Below are 12,822 nucleotides of genomic sequence, written 5' to 3'. Positions count from 1 at the left end.
AGAAGGAATTGCAGCACTTTTGTAGAGATTGTTTTCTACTGATTGACTTCTAAACACAAGATATTTACACCAAAAACTCCAGATAATTGTCCAGATAATTGTTAAGTTTGTTCACTGTATTTGAGGTTTTTTTTTTTTTTTTTTAAATGATGCTGTAAATTTCTTGAGCAACATTCAGAAGATTTTTTAAAATACCTGGTTGAAGACTTTCCATTCTATATGGTTTTATTCTCACTTGGTACATGTTTATGTTTTTTTTCTGATGTACTGCTTCTTATTTGTTTTTGCTTTGCTTAGATTACTGAGTTATAGTAATTCCAAAATTGTTATTATAAAAGTTTAATGGTTCATAAGTATTAAAAGTCTTATGTATATTTATCTGATTCTTATATAAAAGCAGCCATTTACATTTTTGTCTCATTTATAAGCCTAATAGTTCTAATATTTTAGCTTATTTTTCTCTTTCTAGATTTTCCATGGTCTGGTAAAGTCAAAGATGCTCTGCAAAATGTCTTTAAACTGCAGACATTCAGACCACTTCAACTTGAAACTATTAATGTAACAATGGCCGGAAAGGAGGTATTTCTTGTTATGCCTACAGGAGGTGGGAAAAGTTTATGCTACCAGTTACCAGCATTATGTTCAGATGGTGCGTGTTAATAAGAATGAATTTTAAGTTGAAATTGTTTCTCTGAATGTATTTAATTCTTTAAAACATTAATTTCTGATGAAACACATGTAAAAACCAAGTGTTTTTGTTTTATTTTGTTTTTCTTTGTATTAGTAGAGATTGTTCACTGAAATAGAGAAAGAACTTATTAGAAATGGAGAGAAAATATAATGAATTCAATTTGGGACATGTTGAATTTGAGATACCTTTAAGATACCTGTGTGGTAGGATTTTGGGTCTAAAGCTTGAGTGGGAGATCTGAGTTAGATTAGTTGGAGGCTGTTAACGTAGAGATGGCCATTGGAGCCATGGGAGTAATTCAGGGCAACATGAGAAGAGGGCCTTGGAACAGACATCTGAGTGCTAAGAGTTGAGGGGTTAATGGAGAAGAAGAGGCTTGCGGGGAAGGGCTGAGAAGGATGAACAAAATATAGGAGGATAATCGAGAGAGTGTAGTATCATTAGAAGCCTTGGGAAGGGAGTGTTAGAAAGAGGGAGGGTCAATAGCGATGTCTGTTGGCAATAGTGATGTCTGTTGGTCAAATAAAATAAGGACTTAAAAATTCCTCTTGATATAGTGACAAGGGACTCATTTTTTACCATAGCTAGAGCAATTTCAGTCAGAAGGTTCAGTGGAAACAAAATAACAATGGCTTTGAAGTAAGTAGGAGTTGTGGAGGTAGGACTGGTGAGTATGGAATACCTTTTGGAAAAGAATGTCTATTAAAGAAAGAAGAGAAAGGATAACTTATAAATAAATAATATGTTCTGGAGACTGGGGAGTCTAAGATTAAGGTACCAGCAGATTTGGTGTCAAGTGAGTGCCTGTTCCTCACAGATGGTACCTTCCTTGCTGCATTTTCATATGACAGAAAGGGGCAGAGACATGTCCTTTATCCTCTTCTATAAAGACACTAATCCCATTGTGCCTTCAATATTTAATGACTTCGAAAAGACATTGCCTTTTATTACTGTCATACTGGGTATTAGGTTCTGACATAAGAATGTTGGGAGGACACCAACATTCAGACCCTAGCAGGTGTCTTCCTTTTGGGAAAATGAGAGAGACTTGACCATGGTTAAATGCAATGAATAGATGCCAGTAATGAGGGAGAAGTACAGAAAATAATTGAGAGAGCAAAATCCCTGATAAACTTTGTAATTTAAGTTTGTATTTTTAAACGTATGTACACTCTGCCAGAGGTTATTGTAGCAAATAAGTTGCAGAAATATTAAGTCATATAATTTCAACAAAATGTAGAATTGCTCTTGTAAACAATTTCATTTATAGGCGAGAGGGAGGGTATTATTAGAACTTCGTTCAGTCAATAGACACTATTCACTGATTCCTACTCAGAATAAATTAATCTGGGGCAAAAAGTAGAATACTCACGCAAATCTCCTTCTTAATTATGTAGACTGCTGTTTTCATTTGGAATGCTGTGGAATAATTTTTCCCTAATATAACTGTTTAGAATTTGACCTGATTTATATTATATTATTGAGTTTACTAACACTGTTTAAAATGAAAGTAAATTAAACATTCAAAATGTTAAAATCTATTTTTATAGGACTGAATAAGGGTAGAAGTTTCTGTCTTATATTTGCTTATTTGCCTTATCCTCACCTTGTTTGGTCATTTACTCATATCTATTTTTGTTATTAATGTGGGTAAGAAATAGGCAGTATATTGATAAAACTGCATTGAAGATCCTCTATTCAGAGGATGGGTAGGTCTACAAGTTATAGTAAAGAAAAGAAAGTGAATGGTTACAGGTCATTCTGGTGATGGTGTAAAATTTAAAGTTTTTTTTTTTTGTCCCTCCTTCCTCTTTTAGGATTTACACTTGTGATTTGCCCATTGATCTCTCTTATGGAAGACCAATTAATGGTTTTAAAACAATTAGGAATTTCTGCTACCATGTTAAATGCTTCTAGTTCTAAGGTATGAATTCTGTGGTTTTTTTTTTTTTTTTTTTTTTTTTTTATTCTTCAGTGAAGTAGGAGTCTTGGCTATAGTTGAATTGCCTATATAACTGTAAAATGTTAACTGTTTTAACAAATCAGGAGATACAAAGAACATCTCATGGGTCAGTTCTGGCCCACAGCCTATCTTTGTACGTCCGATGAGCTAAGAATGACATATACATACATCCCCCCCCCACCCCCCACCCCCCAGGACTGGGGATGGAAGCTAGGGCCTTGCATGTTTTTATATTTTTAAATGGTTAAAAACAACATCAAAAAAGAACAGTATTTTGTGAAATGTGAATTATAAAAAATATTTAAAATTCACATTTCAGCATTCATAATAAAGTTTTATTGGAGCACAACCATTCTCATATTATGTATGGATGCTTTCACACTATAATGGCAGAGTTGAATAGTAGTAGAGACCATATAGCCCATAAAATATAATATTTATTATCTGGTACTTTATAGGAAACATTTACTGACATGTTTATTTTAAAATAGGAAAAATGTTTAATTATATAATCAGTTAAATACAAAAAAATAAGATACTAAAAAGACATGGACTACCTATGGAATTTTTTTGGTTTGGGAATGTATCCTCATCTGTAGAAGAGAGTGTTTCCCAACATTATTTTTTTAAATACAGGAAAAAGAGCACACAGTTTATTATGTGCCTAAGGCATGGAAGTATTAGATTCCAGTTCCCTGTTATTCTTTTTAAAAGCATATTATTGATATCTTCAAAACTTATACCAAAATAGGGTAATAGTATAAAAATGGCCATGTATCCATTATTACCATTAATATTTATCAATGTATGTCCAATCTGGTTTTATGGGTGTCTCCCCAGTTTTCCCTACGCTATTTCCCTTAGCTTATTTATCTGAAACAAATCCTAGGCCTTATATTATTTTTTCTCACATTTTTTAAAATTGGTGCATTATAGTTGTACATATTGATGGGATTTGTTTTTACATATTTATTTGTATTTGCATACAGCACTCAATATAACAATATAATTTGGCCAATATCACTCCTTCAGCACTTCCCCCTCCCTCTCTCTCTCCCTATCTTCCACCCTTGTGTCTTTCCTGTACTGATCTCCCTTTGATTTTTCATGAGATCTACTCTCATCTTTTTTTCCCCCTTTAAATTCTCTCTAGCTTCCACATATGAGAGCAAACATATGACCCTTAACCTTCTGAGTTTGACTTGTTTCACTTAACAATGATCTCTAGTTCCATTAGTTTTCCTGAAAATGCCATAATTTGTCTTTATGTATGTATATATTTTCTGTATTCATTCTTCAGTTGCTGAACACCTAGGCTTGTTCCATAGTTTGGCTATTGTGAATTGTGCTGCCTATAAATGTGGGTATGCATGAATCATATATTAAAGTATGATGACTTTAATTCTTTTGGAAAAATACTGAGGACTATGGTATAGCTGGGTTATATGGTGGTTCCATTCCTACCAGGCCTCATATTTTAATTGTAAAATCTTCAATATGTATCTCTAACTTCAAAAAGATGTGTAAGTGCAATGCTACCTTCATATCTAAAAAATCTGAGCTGGGCTTGGTGATGCCTATAATCCCAGTGGCTGGGAAGGCTGAGGCAGGAGGGTTGCAAGTTCAAAGCCAGCAACTTTGCCAGGTCCGAAGCAATTTAGAGAGACTCTGTCTTAAAATAAAAAGGCCTGAGGATATTTACCTGGCAGGGGAGATAGCATGGTCATTAAGGTGATTTTCCCAGGTTGAGGCCTATCCATTGTACTCTGGATGTGCTGACTCCTGTGATTTCCCCAAATGTGGGAAACATGATTGCATAATTTGTTCTAGTGGAAGACTGTCTTCTTGCTTTCCCCAAGTGGGGAAAAATGCTATCAGTTCCTTAAAAATCATCAACTAAAAATAGTCAATTGTCTCATTATATTTCATTTTTTTAAAAAAAGTTATGGCCCAGATAACATTCTTGTATTGTATTGTATTATATTTGGTTGACATATAAGATTTACCTTATCTCTTTTTTTGGTTCCTTGGGTAAATTATTTAGGTAGTTGAAAAATCATGTTAATTTGCCTGTGGTTTTCTACATTCTGGATTTTCCTGATTGCATTCTTGTGATGTTGTTTAACTTGTTTCTTTTAGTTAGATCTAAAAGCATGATTAGCTTGATTATATTTGAACTTGTTTTTGGAAGCATATGCCTGCCTGTAGTATCACTCAGGAGGTACCCATAATACCTGGTTATCTTTAGGGATGCTAAGCTTGATCAGTAGGTTCAGGTGTATCTTCCTGATCTGTTATTTTTAGCTTTCATCTAATGATTTTGGCAGCCACTGATGATTGTTGCCACACTGGGAGTGCTTATTTCATTAAGGAGTGACACAATGGTGATATTTAATTTTATCATTTCTTGTCCATACATTAACTGGAATTTTTGTATAAATAAGAACTTTTTACTCATTAACTCTTTGCACATTAAAATGCTTGATTCTTTTCCTTTCTTTGCCACTTTGCAGTTAAGATTTTTATTTTCTGGTATGCTCCACAGCTTGTTAATAAGTTTTTTTTTTTCATTTTTCCTCCCCAAGTATGAGTACATTATGAATTTTTTATGTATTTAATGTATTTCAATCCATAGTTATTATCTTTTTTTTTGGTACCAAGGATTACACTTAACCACTGAGACACATTCCCAGCCTTTTTTGTATTTAATTCAGAGACAGGGTCTTGCTGAGTTTCTTAGGGCTTTTCTAGGTTGCTGAGGCTGGCTTTGAACTCTTGATCTTCCTGCCTCAGCCTCCTGGGCCACAGGATTTACAAGCGTGCATCACCACACCTGGCCTATTATCTCTTTATGCTGAAGTAGTCTTGTCTTTGGCCAGTGAGAGCCATTTAAGATGGCTCCTGGATCTTTTTATTTGACCCCATGAAATCCTTGATTTCTTTCACAGTAAGATAATTCATTTTCATTTTGTTTGTTTCCTGCCCAGACCTGTAATCAGCAGTATCTCCAAAAACTGTGGTCCCTTAGTTTTTCCATTTTTTTGCTCTATTTAAACTCTTATGTCTGTTTTCTCTTTCAGCAGAATGAATCTGGGTGAAATTGTCTTTAATATTATACTTCCTTTAAACTGAAAAAAAAAAGTATTAGTAATAGAAAGTAGCTTAGAAAGTTGCAGAAAATTATAAAGTCATGCCATATCGATATTGCTTGAAAAGTTAGAGTGATTAAAAAAAAAAAAAGAGGACACATCCTAGAATAACTGCAGGATTTAACAAACTGCTTCTTTGCTCAGACAATGAAAGTAGTTTTGACTGTCTCTTCCTTTCCCATTTGCCATCATCTTTTAAAAATTATTTTATTGGTTCTCATTAGGTTAGAAGGAAAAAGTAAACTCTAAAGTGCTAAATACTGTGTAAAATAATATCAACACTAAGGTACTAATAACTGTTACCTTTTAATTTTGTTTTATTATTTATAATTTTATTTTAGAAAACAATAATTTAATGATTAATACTATGTAAAACCTAGTGGTCTATATGTTTAAATAAAGAGCTCAAAGGTTTAATAGCATCCCCAGAATGGTTAATCAATAAACTTTGTTCACAGATGTATAAAGTGATTATTAATATGATGTTAAGATTAACAAAACCCATGTTTTAATTGCAGCTGTGGCATTTGACTCACATTTCAGGATATATTATGAACAATTTAGAATTATACTTTCATATAATAAATGCTGGCCCACCCTCTATTCCCCAAATACTGGGTATTAAACCCAGGGCCTCAATTTACACTAGGTAAGCACTATATCACTGAGCTGTTTACCCAGCCAGCCCTTTTTATTTTGAGACAGGATCTTGTTAAATCACCCAGGGTGGCACCAAACTTGTGATCCTCCTGCCTCAACCTCTGGAGTAACTTGGATTATAGAATAAATGTTCTTTATTGCAGAATCTTTTCATGTATTTTCATTCTTTTTTTTTTTTTTTTTGGCCAAGTGAGGTTATTCTTTTACCATCAACAATGTGGATGTAAGTAAATCACTAGAATGCTCTTTGCACAGCTGCCATGATTTAGTATAGGGATGTGGTTTCAATTTTAATGAACCAAACATCTGCTCCTAGAAAAGCCCCAGGTTGTTGCTTTTGAGTGATGAATGTTTTCATTTTCCAGTTGGTATTGCAGTCTGTTAACTTAAATTCTACTATAATTGTGGTTATTTTACCTTTTAATAGGAGCATGTGAAATGGGTTCATGCTGAAATGGTAAATAGAAACTCCAAGTTAAAGCTAATTTATGTGACTCCGGAGAAAATTGCAAAAAGCAAAATGTTTATGTCAAGACTAGAGAAAGCCTATGAAGCAAGGAGATTTACTCGAATCGCTGTGGATGAAGTTCACTGCTGTAGTCAGTGGGGACATGATTTCAGACCTGGTATGTAGGTTTTACCTTGAAACCCCTTGGTATTATGGACCATATTCTAACTTAGCTTGACATGGTGAAAATCTCTTCTTCCATTAACATTATCCTGTCAGGTAGTTATTACCCATTTGTCCTTGCGTTAATGTGAGGAGGCCAAAAGGCACAGTCTTTAATCTCCTTATTTCTCACTGCAATATTTAGTCCAATTATCTTTGAAACATGTTTTTATTAGTCAATATTATATATCTCTGCGGAATTTATGATCTCCTAGTACTCCCTCACATTTGATGAGGAATTTAAATCCACTTCAAAGTTGTCTTCTTTTGTTATCATTTGGGTGTCTTTAACATCCTACCTAACTTTTCACTGCCAAAGTCTGATGAGATATTTTAGTAACTCTTTATCTTCACTCCACCAATCGAATCTATAAATTATAGCCTAAAGTAAGTTACTCAGAATTGTTCTATGCAAAAAAAAAATCTTATATTCAAAAATCTTACTCCCTGACTTCAATTTCATTTCTCTCTGAGGCTTTTCACACTCAGAGGGACCTCCCAGGTTTCTTTTAATTCCTGCTTATTTGTTCATGGCTTCCATCCATCCCTGCATTGATCACACTTTCCCCCACTCAGATTCCTGTCGCCACTTGCCTTTTGTATTTTTCCTGAATTGCTTGGCCATTTTACCAGCCTACTCAGGCCCATGCCAGATGGAGATGGCTGGCTCCATGCAGATTCTGCTTTCCCTATTCCTGCTGTTGATGCTAAACATTGTCAGAAGAAAAAAAAATTAAATAGCTGCATTAATTTCCACTCCAGTTCAGCCTTTTATCATGCTTAGCTATCCTTTTACTTGTTCCTATTTCAGCTCCTTTATACATTGCATCCAGCAAGTTTTCTATCACTAACTTTCCCTCTAGGCCTGACCCATACCCAGTAGATGCCTCCTACTTTCCAGAAAATAGGTGCCGTCAAATATGAACATCTCTTTCTTCTCCTTCCAAACATTGGTATTTATTTCTTTTTCCTCTTTTAAGCAAAAAAAAAAAAAAAAAAAAAAAAAAAAAAGACGAGTTCTTTTATGAAGTAATTGTGGACACTCCCACTTCATCCTTCCTGCCTTCTGAAGATTGTTTTCTACCAAGTTCCTCACTCCTGCACTTGCAGTCTCACTGATCCCATCCTGAAAACAAAAACAGAAGCTCAAACACCCTGCTGACCTTTCTAAGATATCAACATAAGTATTCTATTTCTGCATTTCCTTCCCCATCACTCACCATCTCCATTTCTCACCTGTATTCCTTTTTAAAGGATACAGTGCCACCACCACTGTACTGAATCAGGTCAGCAGACTCTGCTTCCAGTGGCTTAATCTGGCATTCTGGTCTTCATTCCTCTTCCCACTTAAGTTCACTACTATTCACTGTCTTCACCTCTCGCCTTGCTGCTTTCTCCTCCCTTGTTTCTGTAATGTTACACCCTTGAATTTCTTCCTGTTTTTATTCCCTTTGTTCTTTCTTTGTTCCCTCCTTAAACATTAGTGTTCCCTAGGATTCTTTACTGTTTTTTTTTTTTTTTACATTTCTCCAGGGATAGTGAACTCGTGGATTGAAGACTTGTCTAGTTTATGGATTATTTTGGGCATTGTTTTTTTTTAAAAAATTGATTTAAATACCATAGGCAGGATATATACTCTTCATTTTACTAAGAACCCTTCTATCTCAACCATATTACTCCACACATTTCTTATCTGACAGTCACTGTAGGTATCTGATCTATGACTCTTGTCCTATATTTTCAACCTGAGCAGTCTGAGCATGTAAGGATTTTTACCATTGCATTTGTATTATCATGACTAATATTGTCTCACAGACCGGCTGCCATGCTATAATCAATTATTCCCACATCTAATTATCTTACTTTTAAATTTCAAATTTATATTCCTAGTTGTTTATTGGAAATGGGAATGTTAATTAGAGGACCAACACTAAATTCCACTTCAAAGAACTGCTCATTTTCCTTCTATTTTTGCAACTGGGAATCAGTATTTGTTCTTCTACATGTCCTCACCAAGAACTTTTGATTTTTTTTCTCCTCTCCTCTCTTGGGTGCCTTTGCTCCTTCCAACTCTTCTTCTTACATAATTTCCCTTTCAGTCTTTCATTTCTAAAAACTCATTCAAACACATATTAGTTCAAGCAAAATTTTAGCAGTTATAGAGGTTTCAGGATTCTCACAGATTCCAAAATCCACACATACTCAAGTCCCTTGAATAAAAAGTGGTATGGTCTTTGTACATAAACTATATACATCATCCTGTATACTTTAGATCATCTCTATTTATAATACCTAATAGCATGTAAATGCTATATAAATAATTGTTATACTGTATTGTTCAGGAAATAATGATAAAAAAATGTCTGTGTTTGTTCTATACAGATACAAACGTTTTTTTCAAATGTTTTTGACCTACAGTTAGTTTGGATATAGAATTCACTGATACAGAGGGCTGACTATGTATATCATTCAGGGTCAAACCAGGAGACAGGAAACATTTGTTATTTGAACACAGAGAATTTTATATGAAGAATTGTTAACTATGTAAAAGGTGATTAAATAGATAACTCAAAAAGTAAAGAACTTAAAAGATATCGTAGAAATAAAAACTGAAAGAAGCAACTACCATCCATAGGACTAGAGAATAGGAATAAAAGTAATATAAGTAATAGAATTTAGAAACTTAGAGGAGGGGCCTTGTGGAATTGGTCCTTGGACCTCTAAGGAGGAATGGTTCTTTGGTGCTGGAATTTTGGCAGTGGCAGAAGTGCAGTGGATTCATAAAGATGTTTCTTTAAAGGTTGGAAAAACTGCCAACTGTATTCAGCTGCTTCTGAGGACAGACAGTGCTGTTGCAGTGACATTTATGGGAACACGAGCAAGCCCACAGGAAGCAAACAGCTGGTGGTCTGTCCTGTCAGACCACCTGGCAAAGCTGGCATGTAATGTGCAGTTCCTACCCCTGCATCAAAAGGAAGAGTATGGAAGGTTAGGGTTGGAGCTGAGAAAAATAACTTCATGGTGACACATCATCTTTGTCTTATCTTACCTCTTCAGATTAACCCACCATGTCCTGGTAGCTCTACCTCTAAAGTGAGTTTCAAATTTATCTATTTCTCTTTGTTTGTGTTGTTATCTTTTAAGTCCAAGTAGGCTTCTTTCTACTGGTTTATTGTAATAACTCTCTTAACTAGGCTTTGTTTTCAGGGATTTTTTTTTTTTTTGAAAGCCCAACATTTAACCATACTTTATATATTAGAAGTCTTTTTTTTTTTTGAAAAAAAAGTAGATCATCTAAGAACAAAGAAATATGAACCAGTCAATGGATGGCACAAATGCAGCATTAAGGAGTACTCAGTCACCACTCAGAAATCATTGTGTGAGTTATGAAATAGATTCTATTTGAGAAATTACACATTCGGTTTGTTTTGGAACCAGCCTGTGTGATTTCTGCCTCTTTTATAAGAGTTAGGTCTTTACTACTGCTAAAACATGATATGGTATATGATTTGGAGAACAAGAAAGGGCCATTCTTCTCCCCTGGTACCTCAACAAGAGAATGATTAGTATAGGAATGGCTTTGGCACTTTAACCCTCAAACATTGTCCCACAACTTGTTACTTGATTTTAATACCATGCTATCTCCATACTTTTATATACACTATTTATATGTACAGTACTAAAACTGTTTATTCTAAAACAATATAGCTCAACCCCAAAAAGGCCCAAATTAAGTCTTTATATTAGTAGTTCACTCATAACTTTCTTCTTGATTCTTGTGCTATATTATTCATTTTTTTATCTATTTAAGCTACCTTCCAAGATTGACTTAAGGCTCTAGTTTAATGCAAATGGTTTAGTCATAGTATAAATCTCTCTTGAGGATCAAATCACACTTCAATGATTCTGTCTTTTGAAGCTGTTTCTCCTTGTTGGGTGGCTGTCGAGTCTTGCTAGGTAGTCCATTGAGATAGATGGAAACACATACCAGAAGGGTATACTCCTTCAGAGCATACCCACAGCAAAGGTAATCTGTAATCCAAGCAGCGTCATTGAAGCAGTGGTAGAAAGGTCAATGGAAGCTGCTGCAGAAGAGCCTTTCATGATGTCTTTGTACTTGTCCAATACTTGCAAGAAAAATGACAAAGCAGACATAATATGTGTAACCATAGAAAGAAAATCCTTTTAAAAAATTTTAGCTTCATTTGACAAGTAGCCACCAAGTAATGTCACAGCAATTCCTGATAAATACACACATTTTAATGTTTCTCACTCAAAGGGAAGAATCTGAAGTCTTCGAGACTTTTTCAAAATACACTCCTGCAAATCCTAATCACAATATAGCAATTGCTATAGCATCAAACCCTAATAATGTATTCTGTTCCACCATAACTTTTTTTTTTTAGCAGTATCCAGAATTGTTTTATTTATTTATTTATTTTTTATTGGTTGTTCAAAACATTACAAAGCTCTTGACATATCATGTTTCATACATTAGATTCAAGTTGGTTATGAACTCCCAATTTTACCCCATATACAGATTGCAGAATCACATTGGTTACGGATCCACATTTTTACATAATGCCCTATTAGTAACTGTTGTATTCTGCTACCTTTCCTATCCTCTACTATTCCCCCCTCCCCTCCCCTCCCATCTTCTCTCTCTACCCCATCTACTGTAATTCATTTCTCTCCTTGTTTATTTTCCCGTTCCCCTCACAACCTCTTATGTGAAATTTTGTATAACAATGAGGGTCTCCCTCCATTACCATGCATTTTCCCTTTTCTCTCCCTTTCCCTCCCACCTAATGTATCTGTTTAATGTTGATCTTTTCTTCCTGCTCTTCCTCCCTGCTCTGTTCTTAGTTGTTCTCATTATATCAAAGAAGACATTTGGTATTTGTTTTTTAGGGATTGGCTAGCTTCACTAAGCATAATCTGCTCTAGTGCCATCCATTTCCCTGCAAATTCCATGATTTTGTCATTTTTTAGTGCTGCGTAATATTCCATGGTGTATAAATGCCACATTTTTTTTTTTATCCATTCATCTATTGAAGGGCATCTGGGTTGGTTCCACAGTCTAGCAATTGTGAATTGTGCTGCTATGAACATCGATGTGGCAGTATCCCTGTAGTACGCTCTTTTAAGGTCTTCAGGGAATAGTCCGAGAAGGGCAATAGCTGGGTCGAATGGTGGTTCCATTCCCAGCTTTCCCAGGAATCTCCATACTGCTTTCCAAATTGGCCGCACCAGTTTGCAGCCCCACCAGCAATGTACAAGAGTACCCTTTTCCCCACATCCTCGCCAGCAGTTGTTGTTGTTTGACTTCATAATGGCTGCCAATCTTACTGGAGTGAGATGGTATCTTAGGGTGGTTTTGATTTGCATTTCTCTGACTGCTAGAGATGGTGAGCATTTTTTCATGTACTTGTTGATTGATTGTATGTCCTCCTCTGAGAAGTGTCTGTTCAGATCTTTGGCCCATTTGTTGATTGGGTTATTTCTTTTCTTATTGTCTAATTTTTTGAGTTCTTTGTATACTCTGGATATTAGGGCTCTATCTGAAGTGTGAGGAGTAAAAATTTGTTCCCATGATGTAGGCTCTCTATTTACCTCTCTTATTGTTTCTCTTGCTGAGAAAAAACTTTTTAGTTTAAGTAAGTCCCATTTGTTGATTCTTGTTATTAAC

At 35.0% G+C, this 12,822-nt stretch overlaps 1 protein-coding gene and 1 pseudogene across 3 annotated transcripts in view; one reads left to right on the top strand and one right to left on the bottom strand.

The window, feature by feature from the left end:
- Positions 1-12,822, top strand: part of RECQL (RecQ like helicase) — a gene marked incomplete at its 5' end in the record, with an annotated part of 42,682 nt that overhangs the window by 14,209 nt on the left and 15,651 nt on the right. For both annotated transcript variants that reach the window (XM_081310584.1, XM_081310585.1), the window contains 3 exons: positions 470-649; positions 2,509-2,615; positions 6,891-7,089. In XM_081310584.1, coding sequence (XP_081166710.1) covers positions 470-649; positions 2,509-2,615; positions 6,891-7,089 — 486 coding nt within the window. The remainder of the gene's footprint in view (positions 1-469; positions 650-2,508; positions 2,616-6,890; positions 7,090-12,822) is intronic.
- On the bottom strand, positions 10,874-11,523 carry LOC308659032 (CMP-sialic acid transporter-like; annotated as a pseudogene). The gene has a single exon. The product of its transcript is annotated as a CMP-sialic acid transporter-like (transcript).

Source organism: Spermophilus citellus (genome assembly GCF_964194105.1).
Source record: "Spermophilus citellus genome assembly, chromosome: 10".
In the NCBI taxonomy this organism is placed as follows: Eukaryota; Metazoa; Chordata; class Mammalia; order Rodentia; family Sciuridae; genus Spermophilus; species Spermophilus citellus.
Note: the sequence above shows the minus strand (reverse complement) of the source record. Positions and strands in the feature narration are given on the sequence as shown.